This window comes from Hippocampus comes, unplaced genomic scaffold (assembly GCF_001891065.2).
Source record: "Hippocampus comes isolate QL1 unplaced genomic scaffold, H_comes_QL1_v1.1 scaffold445, whole genome shotgun sequence".
NCBI lineage: Eukaryota > Metazoa > Chordata > Actinopteri > Syngnathiformes > Syngnathidae > Hippocampus > Hippocampus comes.
The window spans coordinates 348802-374760 of record NW_017805415.1 but is presented as its reverse complement, the minus strand read 5'-3'; the positions used below and the strand labels follow the sequence as shown (position 1 = coordinate 374760).

Below are 25959 nucleotides of genomic sequence, written 5' to 3'. Positions count from 1 at the left end.
GGGAAACCAGCATCTTTAGCGCATCACGAAGCTTTTATCTGTCACGCTGCAGAAACGAGACCCCGTGGTGCCGTCGAAAAAATCCAACAACGTTTGCTCAGCAGCCGTCCACTACACGCCGAACCTCACCAAGGACATCTCAATCTCCACCATCTCCAACACGTCGGTGCAGCTGCGAGCCTCTGAGGTAAAGATGCTGGACCCCAAGAAGACCTACAACAGTGTCAGCAAGATCGATAAAATGGCCCGGATCGTGTTTCCTGTTCTTTTTGGAACCTTCAACCTTGTCTACTGGGCCACGTATCTGAACAGGGAACCAGTGATTAAGGGAGTTGTTGCCTCACCCTAGTCTTATTTTTGAACATTCAAACACACGTTTTTTTGACTGAAGTTCATCCTAAAGGTAAAAAGACAATAACTGCTTGAAAATTTCCAAGTACTCTTTGATGGCTGCTGGACTACTGTGCTGTTTTTGATGGCCCAAAAGTGCCGCTTGACGGCAATAAACTGTTGGTGCTATTCTTCTCGCTCATCCGTCCTGCTGCGGTTCGCATGACGCACTCCTTCGAACATAATGTATATGCCAGTCACAGCTTCAAGCACAGGAGTGCGCCATTGCTCTTACTTGACAAAGGTCTCTCCGTAATATTCGAGGTCTTTGCAACTGAGTGTCATATTGTGGTTGCCTCGGATTAAATAGCCTGAGATGTTCTGTGCAAACCTACAATAGACTGCAGGGAAACTGCCGTACAACATTGCATTTGGACTCAAATCCCTTGGACCTTATATACTGATAATTTGCTCTTTTTTGTTTGCTTTTGAAGTTTTTTTTGAGCGGAGGCAGTTGGGGGGGATTAGTAGTGGGCACATTCGTGCGTGGTCATCTTGATTTGGACATGTGAACCCTTCCACAGTAGATCTGGTTATCCAGTGGCAACATTGCTGGGGAGGTAACAGGACAAAAATGTGTGCGGAGGACTATCATTGCAAGGGATTTCTGACAATTTAAATCATTACCTCGGGATATAAGAAGACTCTTCTCCCATACAACTTTAAAAAGGCTTCGTTTAGGACAGGACAACAAAAATATGAAATGATGTCTCCGGCCCACTTTCACTGGATGACTGAACAGTCGTGGATGATGCGTTCGGTACAAATTTCCCACATATGGGCTAAATTAAATTTTAGCCTGCATAGCTAAAGCAGGGAGTGAAAGTCAGTTCACAAATGAGTCCTCCAGACTTGGTTGTCCAGCAAGGTTGATGCTGAGACCTTCAGTGTGTATTACAAGCCCGGCATACTGAGCACTCTCTCCTAAGTCCCGTATTCTCAACAAGCTTCAGTTTCCCCAACATCTCGCCCTTTTCCGCTCATGTAAATCTGCAAAAGTAAAAATAAGTGAAGTAATCCAACACAACACCAAAGAGTTGTTTTTAAAGCTCCTCAATGCGGGCGAGAAGGAAAACTGCTGCTTTGGCTGAGTCTTAAGGCTGTGTTTTTCAATTTGGGGGAAGTGATTGATCGTGTCAATATATTTCTGTTCAATTTATGTTTGATGTCTCCGTTTTTATGTTTGTGCATGAACTCTTTTGGCAGCTGTTAAACTAAAATGCAGTTTTCTGTTTTATTCCCACTGTCAAAGCAGTGGTACAGCACTTTGACAGCAGGCCACTGTAACACAGTTTTGAGCCAGAGTTATCTAAACTCAATGACACAGCCTGCCTCTTTGCTCAATTAGTATTAAGTGATTTTGGTTCGTTGTCAATGGGAATTTTCTGCTGATGAAAAGATGATGGCCTGCAGCGCCATATCAATAAAGATGACCTTTGCTGTACCTGCTTCGCTTTGTAACTCTACAACCGGCTCCTTTGTTTCTTTTCAATGGAACCTGCCTTTTGTAGAAGGTTCTGTCAGAAACATGATGAACAGCAGGTGTCAATCAATGAATGATTTGACAAAGCTAATGTGAAGCGTGAATTGAAACTCCAAAGCGAGCCCATTCAGCCTTTCCGATGCAGCAGAGCAGATGCAAGATTTTTATGGTTGAACTACATTAGGTGGATACCCCGTCGGCCAACCACTGAGTTTCATCAAAGTTTGACGTTGACGAGGAGCAGCTAAGGCTCTGCTGCCATTTGAATGAGCAAAATGTCACATATCGATAGACAACTAGGTGGAGGTTACACCATTTACACACATACTGTGTGTACAATAAAATCTACTGTAGTAAAAAAATATATACTGTACTAGAATTGATTCCACCAAAAACAGTGGTAATTGGAATCGCTGATTTTTAAATTCAAACTTTTTTTTTCTTTTTTCTGCTCAAAAAAAAAGGAATGAGTGGAAATGAAATAAATGAAAAAGAATAAAACAATCTGGACAAGATATAGGCTATCATAGAAACAAGAAATACAAGCAATAGTAATAAGCCATTTTCTCCTCTTCTGAGACTGGCTATTTTGGCCGATAATAAGTTCCTCGTAATCAATAGCCCCCGTAGGATTAACTTCCAATAAAGTATTGGGAAAACAGGTTGTCATTGTCATGTTGGGGCCGTGTTTGCAGCTGCTGAATGTAACTCAAAACTAACTTGGAATATGACTTTCTCTCATAGCCATCCATCCATGCATTTTCAGCACCGCTTATCCGGAATAGGATTATGGGAAGGGGGGGGGGGGGCGGGTACTGGAGCCTAACCAATGCTGTCTTTGGGCAGAAGGCAGACTAAACCCTGAACTGGTCGCCAGTGAGCCGCAGGGCACATATAGAGACGACCAACCATTCACACTCACATGCACACTGTCACTGAGTGGGAACCGATCCCATGCTGCCCGCACACAAGTCAGGCGAGTGTACCACGACACCTCAGTGACATGTCTCATGACCAACTAACTGGTAAAGTAAAGATTTTGTTACTTTTTCAGAGTAACTGTGGCAACACTCTGGATTAGTGCCAGAAATTGGGGTAACAGTTAGTTTTGATCAGTGCATACAAGAAAGCGTACGGGTAGGTGTCAATTGATATTTGGCTTGTGAGTATTCACACAGCTGCATGCTCTTACAAAGCTGGCAATGGACAGTGAAGGACAATTGTACAGTGCTGCCATAGCAACCCTGACATGAACATCATTCAAGACTATACGTTTGGCAGCAAATCTGTTGTTGTTGGCTAATTTGAGTTTGGTTTCATGTACAGTATTGATTTAAATTCATGAAAAGTTATTAGAAAAATATTGGAAGCATGAATTCAGGGAATCCTATATTGCACAATTTATGTTGACAATAAAACTTGTGATGTTTTTCTATATTTACAATCATAAAGAGCATCAAGATATCATTAATGACATGCTCCACTCATATTTTATCATCATCTTCCCTTCTGCACAATAGCTACTGCTCCAAAAATATCAAAACCTTCATCAGTCTAGTTGTTGAACAACAGAGCACTGACAAAACATGACATTCAAGAGATGTGAATACAGTCAGTATGTACTGTATAACTTTTTCATCCTCGGTTTTTTTCAGTGAGGAAGCACGCTGTTGTATTTTTAACTGCGCGAAATCAGTGTCGTTTCTTAAATGAGTTTGACGTGCATGTCCTCACAGTTTTTTCTTCTTCTACGAATCGAAAGGTTACTTTGTTGGCTTTTGTGTTACATTTGAACTGTGAGGGCTATTTTTCGAATCGCACGCTTGTCCTCTAGAGGGCAGCAAAGCCTCTAAACTGCTTGCAACACTGCCCACTATGTGCAGGTTTGTGGACAGTGTTGCAGGCAGTTTCGTAGATGATGGCCTTGTGGCAACGAAAACGACCCTAAAATGACTTCAAAGGACAATCATCATTACTCATCATCCAGGAGACAAAGCAGTGTTTGTGTTGTACATACAAAACTAATTCATACGCTTGCAACATAATGGACGCTTTAAAAACGGTCCACTTAACATAAGATGCCACTTTGATTAATTAGCTAATTTCGGGTTTTTTTTTTTTGTTTTTTTGGGGGGAGGGGACAACGCAAACAAAACAACACCATTGCAGACATAAAGTGCATCACTCTTACAACACGTCTGCAATCTTTTCGTTCTGATGGAAAGCAGTTGAAATCCAAGTTAGGCGTGTGCGCGATCGTGTATGCCTGCGCGCGCGTTAGTGTGTGTGGTGTGTATGAGTCACGCAAGATGCTCGTCTCCTTACAGACAAGGGGGTGGAAGGGCGCAGCTGTAGCAAGTACATCTGAATCCAAAGGAACCCCCCACCCCGCTTGACTGACTGCCGATCGATTGTCTGAGGAAGACAGCCCCCCCCCCCACACACACGCGCGCGCACACACACACACACACACGCACACACATGCGCGCACGCCCCCTTCACAGGAGAGGACCGCGAGCCCAGCTGTGGACGAGCGCGGGGGGAAAAGTGCGTGGGCGGATGAGGAAGTTGATCGTTCAAATTGATAGCCACACACCCATCGGAGCGACTACTTTTTTTTTTCTCCTATGAGTGGCGCACCGGCAGAGATCACCGTTCAGCGGGAGATAAACAAATAAAACTGGACTTGTTCTCGTGTGGTGAAAATGACAATCAAGTTGCGGGTCATCCTTTTGTTACTTCTGTTGATCCACGCTGCTCGGTGAGTCCGATTCTTATCGCCTTTTTAACACCGGCGTGACGCTTCTGCACGCCGTAAAAAAAGTTGATTCATGCAAATTGGAATGAATGCGCGCATTTTTTTCCACACACAAATGCACAGTCCAAAAAAGCAAAAACAAGGACAGAAGCTGCGCACAAACGACAATCGTCTCATTTCCAAGGTGCTGAGGAATGAATGGACAGAAGCAGCGTGCACCACTTGGCCATTGTGTTGACGGTCTCACGGTGTGGTGTTGTCTTCCAGTCCAAATTTGCTGCCACATGGTGACGACGACGAAGATCTCCACGATGCCACTGGCAATCAAATGCTGATGCCCAGGTCGCACCAGGAGGATGCCACGTTGATTCTGAACAATCTACTCAAGGAATATGACAGGACACTTCGGCCGGACATTGGCGGTAAGAGACGAAGCATTAGAAGCATTTGAAGTTGTCATGTGCAGACCATTTCCTCAGAGTCTGTATTCTTTCTCATTTAATGTGTGGAGGTAACACTGTCAATTAAATGGCAACGATTTGGGGGGGTCGTCTAAATTAAAACGCTTCATTTAAAGAATTAAAACATTTACTCATGGCATAATTGCCTGGCGACCAGTTCAGAGTGTCCCTGCCTACTGCCTGAAGACAGTTGGGATAGGCTCCAGCACGCCCGTGACCCTCGTGCAGATAAAGCAATTCAGATTATGGATGGATGGATGGACTCATGTTCATTCCAACATCTGAAAATATCAGAATGATGGCGCCAATATTTTGGGTTTTATGAACAGTAAGCCTTTTACAGGCATTCACCATCGAGAAAAAGCTCAATATCACTTAATGTCTGAAAAGTATGCCCAGTCGTCACCAAAACTGATGTTCAATTCTCTGCTCATCCCCACATCAAGCTCGGAATGATCACCCAATATTTTGGATCTATTTTTGTTTTCCTCTGCACAGAAAAAAACTTCACGTCGCTTGATATCAGAAAACTGTGATCCAGTTTCACCGAAATGTATGCGGGCATCTCATGCCAATTTCAATGGCTACAAATATCAGAACCAATGTTTTGGGTTTTATGTGCCTGTACATTAACGTCTTCCTCTCCATAGGTGCTCACTCCATCTAAATGTTGCTTAGTTAGGAAAACCTTAATTAACATCCATAAAATTGTACATATTGAGGCGATTGATGAAATGGGCATAATCAAATATGTCCACATACATTTTGGTGACGATTTATCACAATTTTCTGATATCAAGCGACGTTAAGCTTTTTACACTAAGACTGAGCGTTTTAGATTGTCCCACAGTGTGTGTTCATCCCCGCCCCCTGTCCATACTCCTTTAAGAGTCCCTCTTGGTCCTGGCTGTCTGGTATGAGGTCTTTGAGGTTCCTGCCACTGTTGTTGTTTTTACCCTGTGTTTGGCTGGCGACTTGTCCAAAGTCAGCTGGCGTAGCCTCCAGCCCACCCGCAAACCGAAGAAAGACAGTCGGTATCGAATATCGGATGGATGGGAGTGGTAGGGGGAGAAAAAAAAAAAAAACAATCATCACTTCATGCTATGCCACTGCTAGATCAATCCTCCCATTGTTCAGAGGAAAATCTTTCGTGCATCAACTACACTGGGGAATGGAAGAAAACAACATATGTGATTTTAAACAATAGATTAAATTACAACAGTGAGAGATTCGAATCCATTTGTTTTTTTTTCTTGTTTACCGATTATGGTAACACACGTCACATTCTTGCGGTTTCACTTCCCTCGACTCTGTTGAATTTGTCAGTATGTTTACACTAGCACATGTTGCGATGGTGTCACGCTACTTGTATTACAACGTCATTGACAAAAGTGCCGCTAGTTTACACACCCTACTGTAGAAACACAAGCTAAGTAAGGGTTGACTGTTCCAAATGACGCAATGTTTGATAGGAATGTGAATTTTTCCCAGGTTGGAGAACTCATGATTCTCGTACCTTTCCCGCACATACATTACATCGATCTGTGTGCATTGTGGCGACCAGCTGGAGTCAAAATTTCCTTTGATTGCACCCACATGAAAAACCCCATGGAGGAAAATACTGTATTCCTCTTTCCAGAGGTGCAAAAGATGGTCTCTAATGATAGAACTCCTTCTCCCGTGTCTTTTCTCAAGCGTGAAGCCATGATTGTAAGGGGTGACAACACTGAAATCGGTCTCTCGGGTTAAGTGTGGGGGCGCTATGTTGCATGTGACACATTTCTGCTGTTTCTCTCTTATATCACTGTGCTGTGTTTTGCTTTGATGATCGACTTTTGTGATTGAAGCAGACTTGCAATACAGTACGAGGGCAGCCCACATGTGTAATTTCGTCTCTGAGGCATGATACTGTATACCTGGAAGTGAAGTCATTCTAGTTTAGGACGAGTGTTTAGCAATGGGGGACAAAGTGGGCTTGAGGCATATCATGTGATTGTGTTGTCATTTCTAGGCCTCTTAGTTTGGCTCCAGAGGCCATCAAACTGGACTATTTCAGAGGTGTTATCCCATCATAAACTTTTGTGAGCAATTTATATGATATACTGGCGATGACATGGGGCTGCAAAGTGGCCAGGTCAGTAGTGCAACCACCTCACATTTCTGTGGTCGGGCTTTTGAATCGAGGCTCTGGCTCTCCTGTGAAGAGTTTGCAAGTTCTGGAGTGAAACTATTATAGTGCAGTGAGAAAAGTATTTCCCCTCTTCTCTTCGCAACTGTTTAAGACAGGGGTGTCAAACTCATTTCTTGTCACGGGCCAGATTTTAGTCACAGTTTCCCTTGGAGGGCCGTTATGACTGAAACTATATGAAGAAGTCAAGGATAACAGTTTATTCACCTATTGTTGAAGTTACTGTAATGAGGGTTTGGTCACAAGAAAATGCTTCCAGTATCACTCTTATTTATGAAAAATGAGAATTGAAAATGTTGGTAGAGATTTTAGCCAGCATCGTGAAAGTTGACATCTGTGATTTGCTTTTGCGGGCCACAGAAAATGATGTGACGGGCCAGTTCTGGCCCCCGGGCCTTGACTTTTACACCCGTGGTTTAAGACAATCAAAAAAACGTAAATATCATATGAAAATAACCCAAATACAGGAAACATAAAATGCAGCAGTTTTTAAATGGTGATTTTACTAATTGGGGTCGGGGGTGGGGGTGTCATCAAAGCTGCTCGGCTCTGTGTGAAAAAGTATTTGCCCCTGTTATTAAATCAAGACTTAAGTGTGGCAAATCACAATACCACAATCCAAAGAACAGATGAAGATGTAATTTTATTGACATCTAACTGCCTGGAAAGGGCGACAAAGCCGTTCCTAAAGCGGACTACGGTGAGAGCATTATCCGCAAATGGAGACGACAAAGAAGAGTGGTGTACAGCTGACCTACAAAAATCATCCCAAGAGTACAGTGACAACTCATCCAGGAGGTCATAAAGGAACCCATGACAACGTCTAAATCGAAAGAACTGCAGGTCTCAATCGGCTCAGTTAGGGTCAGTGTTCATGTTTCAACAATAAAGAAGAGACTGGGCAAAAATGACATCCTTGAAAGAGTTCTAAGGCAAAAAAAAAAAAAAAAAAACACGACGGGCCAAAAATAAAATCTTCCTTTTGTAAAAGACATCTCACTGACCAAGTCAGTTTGTGACCTCAGGCTGAATTGCAATGGAACTCTGCGGCAGCACACAATGATCCACAACACACCAGCAAGCCAACTTCTGAATGGCCTTAAAAAACTAAATGAAGGTTTTGCAGTGCCCTCGTCCAATTCCGCACTTGAATCCAATGAAATGACCTTTAAGAAGGCCATTCGTGCTTGAACACCCTCCAGTGTTGATGAATGGAAGCAATTTAGCAAGGAAGATCAAAATATTTCCTCAGAGATGTGAAAGACTTGTTGCCAGTTTGAGAAAATGTGTGATTTCAGATGTCCCCGCTGAGGGTGACCAAACCAGTTATTAAAGTTAGGGGGCTTGTACTTTTTCACACATGGCCAGTTGGCTTAGAATTTATTTTTATCCATCCATCCATTTTTCGATCTCCTTATCCTCACAAGGGTCGCGGAGCCTATCCCAGCCATCTTCGGACAGTAGGCGGGGGACACCCTGAACCGGTTGCCAGCCAGTCTCAGGGCACACATAGACAAACAACCATCCGCGCTCACACTCACAATGAGGGAATATTTAGAGTGTTCCATTAACCTGCCATGCATGTTTTTGGAATGTGGAAGGAAACCGGAGTACCCGGAGAAAACCCACATTGCCCCGGGGAGAACATTCAAACTCCACACAGGGAGGCCAGAGCTGGAATTGAATCCGCTACCTCTGCACTGTGAGGTAGACACGCTAACCACTGGCCCACCATGCCGCTATTTTATTTTTATTATTTTTCAATAAAATAAAACCACCATTAAAAAACTACTTTTTACATTTAGTTAATCTTTGTATACTATTTACATTTCTTCTGATGAGCTGAAACAATAAAATGGCGAAGCTATGACAAAATGGTAAGAAGTTGAGAAGAGGGCAAATACTTTTTAAGGGCATTGGATATTCACGCATTGACCCAGTAGGGTCTGTTTCGTTGTATTTTCTTACACCTCCCGACTCGAATAATATGGAGATCTGTGGACATCGCGGGGGAATTGCAACACTCCACATTTTGGGGTAAACACGATGGTGGTTTTTGATGCTGTTTTGTTTACTGCAACCCGGTGGGACGCTGCTTTTCACCTAAATCTTGACAAACATCTACATTTGTGCATGCTGATGAAGACCTTGGTTTTGCAGGCAAGACATTTGCGAAAAGACCTAAAAATAATGAGAAACAAACATTCTGTTTGATTAGCAAAGATGGAAATTTGCCACCTGACAAAAACATGTACTGTACGTTGTCTCCAGATTTACCTTGGAGACGAGGTCAAGGGTCACCATTGGTACCAGATAGCCCCCAAGGACCACATGACTAGCTGTTTCTGAAAATTGCTCACCACTGAAGGAGCAATTGTAATTTGCCAGGAAAGTTTTCGTAGTGACAATTTGAAAATGGGAACCCTGGCATAAATTAAAAATAAAATATTGCAAATTGACATTTCCTACTGATGATGACACATTATTCACATGATTAATATCTTCACATAAATAAAAATTATGAATTGCTATTTGTGCCTGAACAATATGGATGCTTTTCTTTTTTTTCTTTGAACCAGAGGCTGATGGCGATATTGGACACAATGCATTTTCGATAACCATTTAATTGGCCAGTTCATTCAAAAAAAAAAAATCTAATGAATAAAATAACTTATTTTTTGCTCTCTTAATACTTACAGTGAAAATACGAATAGGCAGAACATTTGACGGTTTTACAACACTTTGTCCTTCAGTATTTGTTTAACTTTACAACAGAGGGAAGTCAGCAAAAATTGGCCAATTTTGTCGTTTTTTTGGGGCGGGGGGGGGGTCTGTCATTATTTTTGCCTTATGTTGTAATGTGTTAATATAATATGTAAATTAATGAAACAAACAGAAGATTACTTCAGTCTTACCTCAATTTTCGACCATAATCCGTTGCAGAAGGCTGTTTGAAAAGCGATTTGTTCGAAATCCGAAACGATTTTATTAGCCCATGATTAGGGGCTAATACACTATGCAGAAATACCAAAAAAAACAGTCAGATTTCCTAGAATCACAACAAACACGTCTCCTCACAATGAGCATTACACGAGGAAGCGTCACTTCCTCTCTGGAATGACCTCCTTGCTGCCCATCTTTAAAACCCGCCTCAAAACTCAATTATATTCTTTGGCATTTGACCCAGTGTGAAAGTTTGAAAGTGCTCTATAAATACAGTTGAGTTGAGTAGAGTTGAGTTCCTCGTGTAAGGAAGCCAAGAGAAGTCAAGTGGCGTATTCGGGTTTGCTCAGTTTGGTGGAAAACCGGTTTTCGGTCGTAATCTGAGGCGTAAAAATCTCAAATTTTCTGGTCAATAACAGAGACGTTCGAAAACCGAGGTTTGACTGTATTTTAAAAGTACGAATAACATCTGATTACCGTATCTTCACAACCATACGGTGTACCGTGTTACGGGTGCTATTTCTGTATTTAACACATACACAAGACGCAATGTAATATTGGACGCAGGCATGGTCAAACACACGCTATCTTAAAAAATACGGGAATATGCATGCACTTTAGCGTGTGTTTTCAAAAAGGCAGCGGGAGCAAAACTGAGTTTTGGTTGTACTTTATAGAAGTGCAGTGATCCCTCGTTTATCGCGGGGGTTACGTTCCAAAAAGAACCAGTGATAAGTGAAATCCGTGAAGTAGTGAACTTTATTTTTTTACAGTTATGATACAATACTTAACTATATATACAATGAAATCAGCCCCAATTACAAAAAAACAAAATGTTTTCAACAAATAACTATAATAGTTTTTGGAAATACTGTACTGTCGACTTGCGGTGCCGCCGACGCGTTCTGATTTAAAGGGTTAAAAGCATTAAAAATCTGCCCCAAAAAAATCCGTGAAACAGCGAAGCCGCGGAAAGTGAACCGCGTTAGAGCGAGGGATCACTGTATTTAACAATGTACTCAAATTATTTTTTTGCTCATTCATTATCAATCGATCAAAGTCCGAATGTTCAATATGCGAAATGAACAGCCGGGGAAGTCCACAGTCAAACACGCACGCCAGGTCCCCTCGTGTCATCGTCAGAGTCAGTCTCGTTGCCATGCGGCTCCTCAGAAAGGATGCCGGCTTTTGCGAAAGCTCAAACAACAGTGCAAACAGACACGTTCGACCAAGCGACCAGAATCCATTCAAAAGTTGTGGCGTATTGTGTTTGTTGTATTTCAAAATGCAAAGTATACTTATCCCTCATCACTTGCCATACCCCAAGCGGGTATGTGAGAATGTGTGGAGAACGGTCGGTAATGGAAGCCGCGTGAGGCAGACGAAAGGATTCACATCTCCAAGAAAGCGTCTTTATTTAATGTTACACAGAACATTACACTTTTTATTGCCGTCGGAATGGAAGATGGCCAGGTCTCCCTTGTAACACGCCATGTTCGTCCTTGCCCAGATGGCGAGATGGCGCAGATTCATCAAACAAAAGCACCAAGCACCATGGATGAGTTGATCTTGAATGCTCTCACGGCTGCTCAATTCCCATGGTTCGCCGCCTAACTGATAGCTTGCAGTTTAAACCGTGCACCGTAAGCATATCTCTTCGTAGGTGCCATTTTCAGGATGTTGTTTTGCACAACGCACATACTATATACTACATACACCTACTGGGCACGTGCCTTTAGCGTCCTCTTTCATGCCCACCATTCCCACTTTAACGTCCGCATGCTGTCTTCCGTTATGTCCGTCTTTCCTCTGTATAAGCGGCGTGTCGGCACAACGTCAGTCAGTCAAGCGGACCCCTCATCGAAGTCACACAGCAGCAGTAATTCACTTTGGAACTCGGTGCATAGGCAAGGCGACCCGCATTATTAAGCGTCCTGTCCGTTTTGGAGAAAATGTAAGACTTTTAAGTGCGCCATTTGGCCATGAAAATACAGTAAATCCAATTATACCATATTTTAAAGTACTGTATTTTCCGCTTTGTAAGGCACAGCTAAAAGCATTAAATTTTCTCAAAAGCCAACAGTGCGCCTTATTATCTGATGTACCTTATACTGTATATGGATCAAAACTACAAGTTTTTTTTCTTTCCAAATGCATAAATATGGTTGTGTTTTAAACAGCCTAAACCTAAATTGTTCTCAAAAGTTGGTTCTTGACAAATATTTGTTTTCAAACACTTATTTAGCTGCAATTTCTCCGTAACTTTCATATGCAATACATTTTTATCAAATCACTACAGTTTATTTTTCTTTTTGATATTTAAGCACAGTGCATATTGTCACAGTGATTTAGAGTAATATTAAGTACTGGACTAAAATCGGTGCCTTGTTTTTGATGAAAACGTGGGCCTATCAGGTTATTGTATATGTCTGTTGGTCATTGCAGTGGTACTTGGAGGGGCAAGTAATTTTTTTTAGGTGGCATGGCAGTCGAGTTTATGAAGCGCTGGCCGAGAGGCTTTGAAATACAAAGATGTAATATATCACAGACACCTTATTTAATTTGTTGCCTTTTTGTACACCGTGTTCCTTGTATCCAAAGCTTTCAAACACCTCGTTTCCCAATTCCAATCAGAGGCGGCGATGAGTTGCAGAAAAACATAAATCCGCTGTTCAGTGTTTGCGTCACATTGAGGAACATAACATTGATGTGCCGCTGTGTTTCGTCGTCATTTCACACGAGCTGCACGCCGCCTCGTTCTGCTTTAGATACGCTTAGTATTTTTTACAATCCAAAATACCTCAGGGTGACTCGTTTTTTGACACACAATCCTTCGAATGTACTTCTTCTGGACGCTCAATAAATTCCGCTCTGCTTATAAATTCCCCACTGCGTGTGAAGATGGTGCGTTGTCTCGCTCATTGGCTGGCCTCTGCTGTTGATCCACGGCCAACATGAAATGAGGTTTGTAATTGGCTGACCGTAGCTTCGCATTTAAATACAAGCGTAGAAATAAACTTTACAGGCAGTTGTGAGTGGGGAAAATCGATGTCATTGATTTTGAAATTGGATTTGTTTGATCCATTGTTTTTGAATGGAGGGTGGGGGCGTGGGGGCTGCAGGGGCCCAAAACTGCAAAAGTGCAGGGGACTCGTCCCGCGTGTCCCCCTGTAAATTATGCACCTGATTTGAGGCACCCTTTAATACTTTATTCCAAGAATGTCGGTCACACTGCCAACTTTGGTAACATGCTGAGACTATCAGATGTATCAGAAACATGCACCAAGTTTAATCTGCTCATCGAAAATATGGAGGTAGCACACTTGATCTTGATTGCGAAGCCTGCTGGGAACTGTCGCCCAGGTTTAACCTGCAAGCCAACCTTTCGGAGGACGGGGTTTCTCCCGAAAGCTCGGCTTGCATAATGAATGCTGAATGCTTGATGAGATCCAGTTGACAAATCTCTGTGTCGCCCATGAATTGTTAATGCCGAGGCAAAATCGTATGCGGCGAGGGACCAGAGGCACATCTAGGCCAATTACTCAAAGTTACGGCTTTTTAAAAGACCTGTTGTTATGATGAACCTCAAACAAGCCTAACTCCTTTGCATAGAAAAGCAACGGAGGCTTTGGTAAAGGTCAGGTTGCGCCCTTTAGTTTGATGTTTGCGTTGTTGCGAGGCAAAGCAACTGTATATGCCTTCCAGCTGATTAGCAAGATTTTCTTCAACTCTTTTATGGCTGATTTGAGCCCTACAGTACATATATGAACCTTAATCTCACTTTTTATGTATTTTTGCCTTCCTGTCAGATAGAGGCGTAGCCAGACATTTTTCATTGGGTTGGCCAGGATGACAGTCACTGAGGGGTGGCCAGTGGCCACGCATGCTTATGTCATTCTTTATCCTACCATCCACAGGTAGGCTTTCATGACGTAAATATATGAACACATATCCAGAACGAGGCCCATCAAGCTCATAATCAAGCAGGAACATGTCAAAAAAAACCCCCCAAAAAAAACATTGTTTTGCTGAGCTTAATTTACTCAATAGTGACATTTCCGTTGCTATGGCTTTGCTTTTGTGGACTGTCTCATAGTCCACATCTATCATATGCACTGATTCACTAGCGAACAGACAATCGGAGTGACCAATCGTTACAGATGGCCGGTGCCTTTTGGCATTCTACAATCAATGACTATGAGTGTGTGAGCGCAAAAATGTATTTATGTGGGCATTTGATTTCATGAAAACATGGCTGTGGATTGGATGGTAAACGTTAACTTCTCAGCCATGTTGTTTGCGTGCCATGGTGTGAAAGTAATGATTGATATTGACTAAAAAAATCACATTAATACATTTTTTTATTCAGATCAATTGTATGTTTGTTCTTCAAATATGCAGTGAATACAAATAACTTGTGGCAGAGATTCAAGTGCACTAAGAATACTGCATATATGTAAAAATGGTAGAAAAACACAGATAATTAATATTTTGCCCGAAGTGTGGGTTGGCCACAGTGGCCAAGTAGAGTAGCTGCGCCCCTGCTGTCCGACCTCTCTAGTTGTCAACCTGTATTGATTCCGACATTGAACGCTTGCCACTACTTTTACTTAATAGGTGACTTATTTAGTGATGTTCGACCTTGTGGGTGGATTATTTTGTGATTTATTTGACTGAAGACTTAACATCATTAAAGTGATCTCCTTTGCTCCACCGTGGCAAAGCAAAACCACAGTCGACAAACAGTATAACATAGCAGGGTTATTAGCTTTGAATTCCCATGTTTGCCCTCTGAGGCCAGCCTCAAGCTTGATCTTCATATAAATTGGGTGACTGGTCAAACGCCACGCAGTACTGATCCCCACCTTAGCCGATAACGAGCAGTTTGCCTCAGATTAGACTGTGATTTTTGTCCCGATTGTGTCACTTTTCCTTTGGATTCTGCCCATGATCCCTACATGACCCACTCGAATCCATGCATGGGATGTGCAAATGTGTGTGTGTGTGTGTGTGCGCGTGTGTGTGTGTGTGTGTGTGTGTGTGTGTGTGTGTGCGTGTGGGTGTGTGTGTGTGTGTGTGTGTGTGTGTGTGTCTGTGTGTGTCTGTGTTTGGGGTGGGGGTGGGGGTTCGTGGGAGGTGGGCTGGGTGTTTAGGCTGAGAGAAAGAGGGACAGAGACAGAACTGGTATAAATGCCACATATTTCCCACATACTGTGTTTCCCTTATCGCTGTACAGTGGACCTTGCAATAACGCGGTTCACCTTTCATGATTTAAAAAAAAAATTTAACCGTGCATTCTGTTCTGCCTCCTGATTGGCTAAGGGACTGTAGACCAACAGTCTCCGAGGCCTCGTATCTGTACAAGCAGGGCTGCCCCACCTTTTATGACCGAAGACTTACTTTACAAGCAACGAACCACCCACAATCGCCCGTTACCGCCCATGCATGCATATATACACGCACGCTTGTGCAGCCAAGGACACATGCGCATACGCACACAGGCACGCATGTCATGATGAGCAACAGCCATAACGGCCCCTAACATGAACGAAACGGAAAAATAAAATCAATACAAGAGTTTGTGAAAAGGAAATCACTGCCTACCTTAGTAGGGACCTGAGCCGCACTTTTGCAGTGTGTTAAGTGCAGAAACTATCGTACATACGTGTCCCCTTTTAAAATGCATCTCCTGGCTCTCCAGATTCCCATTCTTTGCCTGTGCTATCGGTGAATTGTACATAAAATGAATGATCCATCCATCCATTTTCCGATCCACTTTATCCTCACAAGGTTCGCAGGAGTTGTTGGAGCATATCCCAGCCTTCTTTGGACAGTAGGCCGGGGACACCCTGAACTGGTTGCCAGCCAATCGCAGGGCACATACAGACGAACAACCGTCCATGCTCACACTCACACCCAGGGACGATTTAGAGTGTTCAATCAGCCTGCCATGCATGTTTTTGGAATGTGGGAGGAAACCAGAGTACCCGGAGAAAACCCACATTGGCCAGGGGAGGACATGCAGACTCCACAAAGGAAGGCCTGGATCGACACCACGACCTCTGAACTGTGAGGTCGGCACGCTAACCACCGGACCACCTGGCCACCTCTGATATGAACTAGAATAATAATAATTAATAAATATATATCTTGCAACAATTACCCATAACAATGTCCTTCTCTCAGAAAAGACCCCTGCACCACAGCCTTCGGTAGAAAAAGACTTTTAAAGACTTTAATAATAATTAAGAGGACTACTTCACGGATTTCACCCATCACAGGTTCTTTGTTGAATGTAACCTCCGGCATAAATGAGGGTTCACGGTGTTGTCAAACAATGAGGACATATAGTGCCATTTTCACAGGGGTAGTCCTGTATGACAAAAATTCAAGTATAGCTACTTAACGATGCCATTTTTATTAGATGCTGATAATAGTTGATAAATTCATAAAAAGGCTGTGCAAAGTACGGTCTGTTCCGTCACTAAACTCGGTCAACATTAGATTATGCGGTACGTACGTATAATATTGAATTTTTGAGCTTTTGAAGTCAAGGCTTGTTACTGTAAGTAGTCAAAGGGTGCGCAAACTCTTCACGAATGATTGCTGATCTCCTTAAAAATAGTGACTTTCAGTTGGACAAAAAAGACGACGGCTCCGTCTCCCCACACCGGCTTTTTCTCCGCACTCTCCCTCCTTGACTATGGCCAAAGTCGCTAAGCCTTCTATCTCCATTGAGCAGCCTTGCATGTGCAAAACTGCAGTTAACAGGCCTCCTGCCACATCGTCAGACAAAGCTCAGGGGAAGTAACTGAGTTTCAGTGTTTGACCAGATGGGAAGCAAGAGTGCGCTGTAAAACTTCAAAGCCCAACTTAGAGGTCATGTTTGATCGAATCACTCCGGGGTGGATGTTGGAGCGTCCCTCATAGCTCTCATTGAATTCCTGCGATAGTCCATCAGTGGTCCTACTTCACTCCCTTTGTTTGGGTAAAAACAAATATTGTACTTTCGAGTCCTCATTTTGAGAATTCACTTTCTCTTGCTTTAAAAATACATTTCTTTTCGCATGGTTGTTAAAGGCTCAGTACAGTACCATGCTCTTTCGGTCTTTTGATCTATCCAACAGAAATTCGAGGATCTGACTTAAGAGGGAAACTAAAACCGAAATCTTTTGAATGCAACAATACATTGTATGTTCGAGGACTAGTCTGCGAAAAAAAGACGACTTTCATGACTTCACTTACTCGAGTGGTTCTCTCATTTCTTCATTTTTGTTTCCACCAGGTTTCCTGCACTTACCTGTTTGTAAGTCGGTTTCCGTTGTAGTTATATTCACGGTTTTTGTAATATACACGTTTGGGTTTCTTCTTGTCTATTAAATGACAAGCAATTTCCTTTTTTTTTTATCCTCGCCTTTTGTGCAAGAGTTCTTTGGTTGTCTCATTTTCCTGGCGTTGTACCAGCGTTCTTTGTTGAACTTTGTCGGTCTTGTGACCTGTTTTTGTTCATAAACCTTTTTATCAATTGTTTCCGAGTTCACGTTTCTGGAGTCCAATTCTTTCCGGAGCTGTCCGGAAAACCGACATTACCAGGGCAGGCGCCAGTGCCATCTTGTTAACATTTGAATCAATGTCAGCAAAATAAATTAGAATTTAAAAAAAAAAACTATTAAATGAGCTCAAGCTTAAACATGATTATTTGGTTGTGGTGTATTGATGTTGGTCAACAGTACAGTATATGATAACAATATAATATAATGCCAATTTTGATTTCTGGAAAAACAGAGGTGGTTATTTGCACCAGTTGTCACCTGTCTGTCTGTGCCAACAGAAGCTCTGTGAGTCCCTCACTGTTGGAGTCAAGTTTTTGCTGGCGTACTGACGACTGATGATAACTTGGAAACACAGACGGAAAAAGCGCCGATAAAAGTGATTTTCTTTTCGGCCATCCTAAATATGGCGGTCTCTGTCATTAAATCACGTAAACATGATCTTACATTGACGAAGCAATTAAATGATGATAATTAAATGCAAAACAAATATATCCATCCATCCATTTTCTACATCCACATGTCATCTTTGTTTCCACAAGTGGCCTGCACCCTATCCCGGCTGATGGTCTTCAGCTAATCACCGGGCGCATATAGACAAACAACCGCATTCTCCCAATGGGCAATTTATAGTCTCCAATTAACCGACCATGCATGTTTTCAGAATGTAGACGGAAATGGAACTACTTGGAGTAAATGCACACAAGGATGGTGCCAACACTTAGGAAGGCCAGGCCGAGATTAGAAGCTACAATCTAGAATCTCAACTGTAAAGATAATCTTATGTACCATATTTTCTGAACTATAAGTCGCTCCTGAGTATAAGTCACACTACCCCTAAAGTGTATAATTAAGATACCTATATATATATATATATATATATATATATGTAAATTGGGCCTGGACCGGTTCACAAAATTCACGATTCTCCGTTTTGTGGTCAAAGCTTTTGGTTCAGTTCTATATGCATTGACTCCTAGAAAAAGCAATGATGTCTTGTAATCATAAAACGTTTATTCATTTCAATTATTATTATTGTTATTGAAATTAGTACACTACCTACACTGTCGTGGCAGGCATAACAAATAACTGCTCTTCAGTTGGATGGCAAAAGGTACAACCAACCTGCATAACCATCTGTTGCCATTCATGCAACCGAATGAGTCATGGTTCTCTGCAAATTATTCAGCTTTGTGTTATACAAGCCTAAATTTCCAGTGCACTTGGGACTAAGCAGAGGCAAGGCAGTATACGTACTTTTTTTGTTATTTTTGTTTGGTGGTTTACCATGACTTTTTTCTTGGCTCCACAGGTTGTCAAACGATGATCTAATAATTGTTTTCCTTCATTAAAAGCTCAAAACATAAATTAGGTCTCGTATAATACTCATAGCCGAAGACGTGTCATAATTCAAATCTAATAAAGCAAGACTTAGCAGAGGTCACGAACTCCGGTCCTCAAGCACCCCTGTGCTGCATGTTTGATATGTCTCTCCTCAAACACACCTGAGTCAAAATAATCAAGAATGTTATCCGACTTCTGCATAGCTTGCTGATGCGTTTGAATCAGGTGTGTTGGAGGAAGGAAACATCGAAAACATGCAGGATAGGGCGCCTCAAGGAACGGAGTCGGTGACGCGTAGAATAGAGTCATGATTATGTGTATCATTACTCTCTACCTCACTTTTGTCTCCCATTTCATCTTTCTCCTCTACGACATATGGTTAAAAGGCCTTCGGGAAGTTAGAGTCACGATCTGTTGTCATCCTGGTCACTTTTCCCTGATGTGGTACTGAATGTAATTCTTTTAATGCTGTGAAGGTACATCAAACGTGTGTGAGCTTGTGATATAGCTACAGGCCAATGCAGCAGAGTGCCTCTTGGGAGAGTTGCAGTCTACTCAATGGCAGGTGTCAGCTAAGTAACAACGTCATCTGGCAGACCGGACTGTTATGGTTGCGACATAAAGTCGCTCACAGCGCTCAACGATTAATGCTTTTCATGTTCTTTGCACCTTCCGGTAGACTACATATTCTATTTTCTTTGTCAATACTGTACAATATGTGGAAATGTTTTGCTTATGGTTTTGAGAGATGGCGTCTCAACCACATAAAATGGTTGGTTGTCTTCACATAGAAAATTTAGCAGAAGCTTGTCAAACTTTGCATGTGTGACAGAGCACAGTGGAATAACAAAACAGTTTGTTATTATTGCATTCGTCATAGGAGGTTCGTCAGAGAAGGAGGACCTTTGCTTTCTGTGGGACACCATTAAGACTGTGTACTTCTTCACCTTGGGGGGGAAGGATCCTCTGGTGACAGAAAAACATCATGAGGCTATTGGGAATTTATCCATGAAAATAGACTCACCAGCACACCACACCATGATAGTGGAATATTGAGTGAACTAGTTATTTGGGGGGAAAAAAACACGCATGGTGCCAGTCACCAAAATGACTGAATGAAGAAGCTGCTTGTTGATCAGGTTTCTTGATAAGGTATAGCGTTTTTAGTAGCTCTGTTATGTACTAGCCTACTTAATTGAAGCTGCACTGCAACCGTACATTGTGTGTGTGAGTGAGTGCGTGAGTGAGTGAGTGAGAGAGAGAGAGAGAGAGAGAGAGAGAGAGACCCCTTAAAATGCACATTTTACAATTACTTTGACCACAAACAGAGCTAAAATTGCTTGCACACTGACAAAACAAAAACAAAGACCATCTTCAATTTATCCCAAATGTGCTTTCTCAAGTTTGAATTCAAGCTTTCGAAGGCTGAAATTTCCACATTTGGCCAGAGAGATAACAACATAAGAATGGGCGATCAGTCAATATCAGTTTATATCGCGATAGATGATCAATGTCAATATAAATTGCGCACAATTAACAGGAAGCAAATACCAATCCCGACATTCTGCATGTTGTCAACAGAAGTTAATTTAGGACGTTAAATTTGTGCTGCGATTAAAAGCACCAAAGAGGACATTTTGAGCACAAAAGCATGTGTTCGGTGCACAAGAACTATTTCTGCGAACCTTGTCCGCCCCAGGAGCGAAGAAATACGTGCACGCCCGTACACTGAATGAAAGTGTGTCTTAACCTCAGTACAAATTTTGCATTGAGTTTATACTGTGCATACGAACACAATTAAATACATATGGGTGGTTAGGTAGGGCGGCCAGTGGTTAGCGCGTCGATCCAGGCCTTCCTGTGTGGAGTTTGCATGTTCTCCCCGGGCCAACGTGGGTTTTCTCCGGGTACTCCGGTTTCCTCCCACATTCCAAAAACATGCATGGCAGGCTGATTGAACACTATAAATTGTCCCTAGGTGTGAGTGTGAGTGTGGATAGTTGTTTGTTTTTGTGTGTTCTGCGATTGGTTGGCAACCGGTTCAGGGTGTCCCCCGCCTACTGCCCAAAGACGGCTGGGATAGGCTCCAGCTCCAGCACCTCCCGCGACCCTTGTGAGGATAAAGCGGATCAGAAAATGGATGGATGGTTAGTTGATGTCATATCAAAGGATTTGCTAGCTCTGACCCTCTCTTAGCATCGCATTTCACCGGCCTTAAACGAATTCTGACGGAAAATCAACATTTGGGCGGTGTGCAAACACTAATTAACGCTCGCCGCTCAGTGAAATACAGGCTTCACGCTGAGTTTGAGTGTCAGAAAATAAAACTGAAATAAAGTAATGATTAGATTTAAATGTATTGAAAATGTTGAAAGAAAATCATACATTGGAATAATTTGGTTTTGGTTTTTATTAGTTTTCAGATTTAATCATCTAAATTAAAATGAATGACCACTTGAAATGCATCATCAGTCTGTATGGAATGGATGTATGCATTACACAGGTTTCAAGTGGCGGGTGTCTGGGTACTTATTGCCCCATTGGGTTTGTATTTCATAAGCATTTTTTTTAATGTATTCTGGACCAAAACCATTTATTATTATCGACGCGTAGCGGAACTTTAAAGTCTATTCGATAGCTGACTGGCAGCCAGTATAAAACTTTAAAAGTACCGGTAGTCTAATGTGCTCTGATCTCTTTGTACTGGTCAAAAGTACCATTACTTCTGCACATAAATATTCAAGTACCGGTAAGTGTAAAAAGTTTGTTTTATTTAAACTACTCTGACAAGTACATCTTGTCCAAAAAGTTACTTGAATGAATGTAACAGAGTAAATATTGAGCATTACTCCCCAACCCTGTGAGTGAGATGGGAAGTACGGAAGTACAAATACTTAATTTTTCTAACATCAGTATCAGTTTTACCTGGTACATTTTCAAAACAGGTCATTACTTTTTTTTAATTGCCTGAAAATGCTTTAAAGAAAAGATTATACCTGGAAGGAAAATCCCAAGTGGCCTAGGAAGCGTTCCTCCTGGTCCCCTACATGCTAGCTTGCGATCGGCTCTGCCCTATTTAAATCTGACATGACATGCAACCTAGAAACACTCAGAGCTGCCCATTGGTCTGAAGAATAGACAGATACAATACGGCTCTTATGAGCTGCGTGCCGCAGAGCTAATGGGGGCAACGGTGTCAGCGCATTCCATTTGTGTGGATGGCAAGGTTGCACACAATGCTGTCCAATTACATCAGGGGAACTGTGAATCAACTTTCATAGGTTTGAATGTTTGTGGCCCTTTTAAAAAAAAAAAAAAGTTCTATTGTAATGGCAGATTTGTTGTTGGAAAAGAAAGCCTCATGAAAGTCAGTTGAGAAATGAGCAGGTTATAATTTATCTTGAATATAGTGTACATTCAACACGTTTGATGGGAATGTTGCTCCTGACAACATGGCCACCACACAGCTGCTACAGCACGCTGATGGAGCATGTCTTCTCTACATATCTGTGGGGCTACTCACCACCACACAGGAGAATCCGTGTGAAAACGTAAAAATGATGTTGTATCTTACAAACCACGTTAATCACAGCTCAACTCAGACAATATACACAAAGGAACTTAGGCTGTACAGTGCTATCTGAGTCTATTCGGAAAAAAACGCCAGATACAATTTGAATTGAGCAGCTAGCATGCGCTGAAAAAAAAATGGGGTGTTGAATTTACTCTGTTTTATTCCGTCAAGTGGTTGCACACAATAAAATCAGTTGGAGCCAAATGCATTTTTCAGTGGATTTACTTCAGAATATCTCTGGATCACTCTGGAGACACTTGACCAAATAAAACCAAATAAATTCAACACATCACTTTTTTGTCAGTGTAGATATCGAACTCGCAGCCTTTACTATGCACTTCGTTAATGTTTAATGAATGTACAACTATATATTGTTTCAAGAATGTTGGTCTTTTATTTACTGTATCTCATTTTAGAAGAAAACAGTTTTCTTCACATCGCAGTTTGGAAACTAATCCTTGGCCACTTTTAAGAGTGTGTTTGGAGAAGCTCTTTCGGCTAAATTCCCTTCAAAGCTACATGGTGCAACTGAATAAAAAAGAGAGATGAGGAGGAATCATCCAGTAAAATATGTTTTACTCCTACTCTTGAAGTACATTTCAGATGCTGGACTTTTTTTTTAACTTTTACTTCTTTGAAAGATGACTTTTTCTTTTTTTAACATGAGTACATGTACTTCTACTCAAGTACAGATTATGAGTAATTTTCTCATCTGATATCAAAAAATTTCTAAATCATTCACTCTTGCATAATAATCCTCAAGAAGAATTTGAAGGACTTTATCTGGCATAGGAAAAAAGATAATTTGTTTTAATTCACACTTTTCCGTGCATGTTGGATGTCACTGTTCAAAATCTTTGATTGTAAAGGGGAACATATCACAATGGCTAGATATCAATAAGAATAAGAATAAGAATAAGAAAACCTTTCCTCGTCTCACGATGGAGAAATTCCCGATTGACAGCAGCAAAGCTATGAAAGGAAGAAAGTAGAAGAACAAAAGTATAGGAGCTGCTGTAAAGGCAGCCACTATCGTGGTGCCATCTTGAAGTCATAACAAAATAATACAACACAACACATAAGACACAGACGGTCATTCGATCGTAACCACTTTTCTGCATACTCTTTGTTGTTTGAAGCAGTTTTCGATGAAAGAGGAGAGGATCAAAGTGTCCTTTCACCAGTAGACCAGGGGCATCATGCTGAAAATGTGCACGTCTGCTACAAGCTAAGGTTTGAAAGCAAACTCGAAGCTGTAGCGTCCATTGACGAAAAAGAGATTGGCTGTCATCTCCTGTCCCATGTAAATCCGCTTCAATTCCAAGCCGCGACTCCCAGCTCCACATATGCGTCGGCGCTCTGCGCTGACGCTCCTTTCTTCTCATCGTCGGCTCCTCAAGCCATGCATCCATCCAGCCGCAGGTTGTCCAACAGCACTGACCTTTCCGCTGAACAAAGTGGGGCTGTGAAAAATGCTGCCCATTCCAGGCGCAAAAAACACAAGCGCCCCCGGGGTTGTCCAGCAACGACAGTCAAATGGCACCGACATTCCTCCCAATCAAAGTCAGTGCTGGTATACGCATGCTGTCGAGAAGGCGCAACCACCAAGCACAGATTCTTCTCCTTTGACGAATGTCGTGGCCAAAAAAATGCTGAAAACAATCCACATCAGGTCCACATGACCTAACAACAAAACACAATGTGACAAAACAAAACACAAAAACAACAACAAACAACAAAAAAAGCTAGACTCTTGAGAGCACTTGCTGATGGTTGCCTACTCGGGCGTTATCTTGGACTTCAAACAAATAACTTAAGCTGTCAAATAATTCATCAACATATTTCAAAACGGCTCGTGTTGAAATAAAAATTAAACGTAACTTTTTCAGTGTAGTACTCGAAATTGGAGGGCCCCATGACTTGCTGTTGCCTCGGGCGTCCAAATGACTAGCTATGTCCCGGATATCAACGGTAATGCCGTCTCAGAAAGTCATCCTTCGGATGAAGTTCTGTGCTTCAAATGGTGGTGTTCCCGTTGTTGCTTTTATGGCGGCATTAAGCAGTGATTTCGACTGCGACCTTTGGCACCAAGTTCCTCAGGAAGCTCCTCGGCTACTGACGGATTGCCTGCGTCAATCCATCATGACGGAGTAAAACTGGGCTTCCATTGCTCCGACGAAGGCGCTCTTTCGAAGTATTACAGATCCCTGGCCTTCTTACCTTGCTCAGATCGGGGGATCGGGCAGATAAATCAACTATGGCTCGCTCAGCTGAGGGCGCAGTTCACCACTCAGTGTCTCCGACGTAGATGTTTTGTGACATTTTGTTCGATGAAGAGGAGATTTGGATTCCTCGCATTTGTCTTAAGCTGCCAGGCCAGCTGGGTGGGCACCTATGGGCCGGAAGTGTCGGCAAAACACACACACATACACACACACACACACACACACACACACACCCACACACACACACACACACACACACACACACACACACAGAACACTGGGTGGAATTATCTTTGTCCATATGCGTGTTCTGAAGTCTGCTCCTCGCATTCAGTACACATGCACCATACAGAGAAAAGAATTGTCGTTTGTTTTGAGTTTTTATGTTAGACTTCGCTGAACCGTTTCTTTTCTGGCTCATAATACATATTCATCAAGTTTGAAAGTTTTCTCAGATCAAATTATCAGAATATGCAATAAATGAGTGTTTATATGAATGTGAAATAGTTTATACTTCTAACTTGGTTGGGTTTTTACTTTCATTGATGCATCATAGCGGATTTCTTAATTGCTGTATCATGACATACTTGTTACCACGGGTAAAATATGCTGACAGCTATTGCAAGTGACTCTGCGGTTTCCACAATTGCACCGGCTCGTGCTTACATTGCCTTTCAATGCACTTTATCATCAGAATGTCCCCTGCGACCTCTTATCCATTTTTGATTTACAATTTAGTTTAGAATCTTACGATGCATTCACATCATGAGCCATTGGGGAAAATGATGTTACCATGGTGATTGCTTCCCTTCTGGATCATCCTGTTGGGTGTTTTTTTTTTGTCCCTGCAGTATTTTGATTTAACCTATTTTTAGTGCTTTCTTGAAAAACCTTGCTATAGTTTCATCATTATTGGATGCACAAAGAAAGTTTTGCCTTCTGACCTAGTCCTTAACAGCATAAGCTTTTTCAGTATAATTAGACATGCATCTACAGTAGCAATTAAATGCAAGCGTGAGCCCTATTATATATATATATATATA

The 25959-nt window shown here is 42.0% G+C and overlaps 1 protein-coding gene across 4 annotated transcripts in view; it reads left to right on the top strand.

Annotated features, from left to right (window-relative positions):
* Positions 1–25959, top strand: part of LOC109518168 (gamma-aminobutyric acid receptor subunit gamma-3-like) — a 96388-nt gene that overhangs the window by 940 nt on the left and 69489 nt on the right. For 2 of the 4 annotated variants that reach the window (XM_019873851.1, XM_019873850.1), the window contains exons 2-3: positions 53–187; positions 4899–5053. In XM_019873851.1, the coding sequence (XP_019729410.1) occupies positions 53–187; positions 4899–5053 (290 nt within the window). Of the gene's footprint in view, positions 1–52; positions 188–4411; positions 4635–4898; positions 5054–25959 lie in introns of those variants that run through there. The other 2 variants (XM_019873852.1, XM_019873853.1) reach the window with 2 other exon arrangements.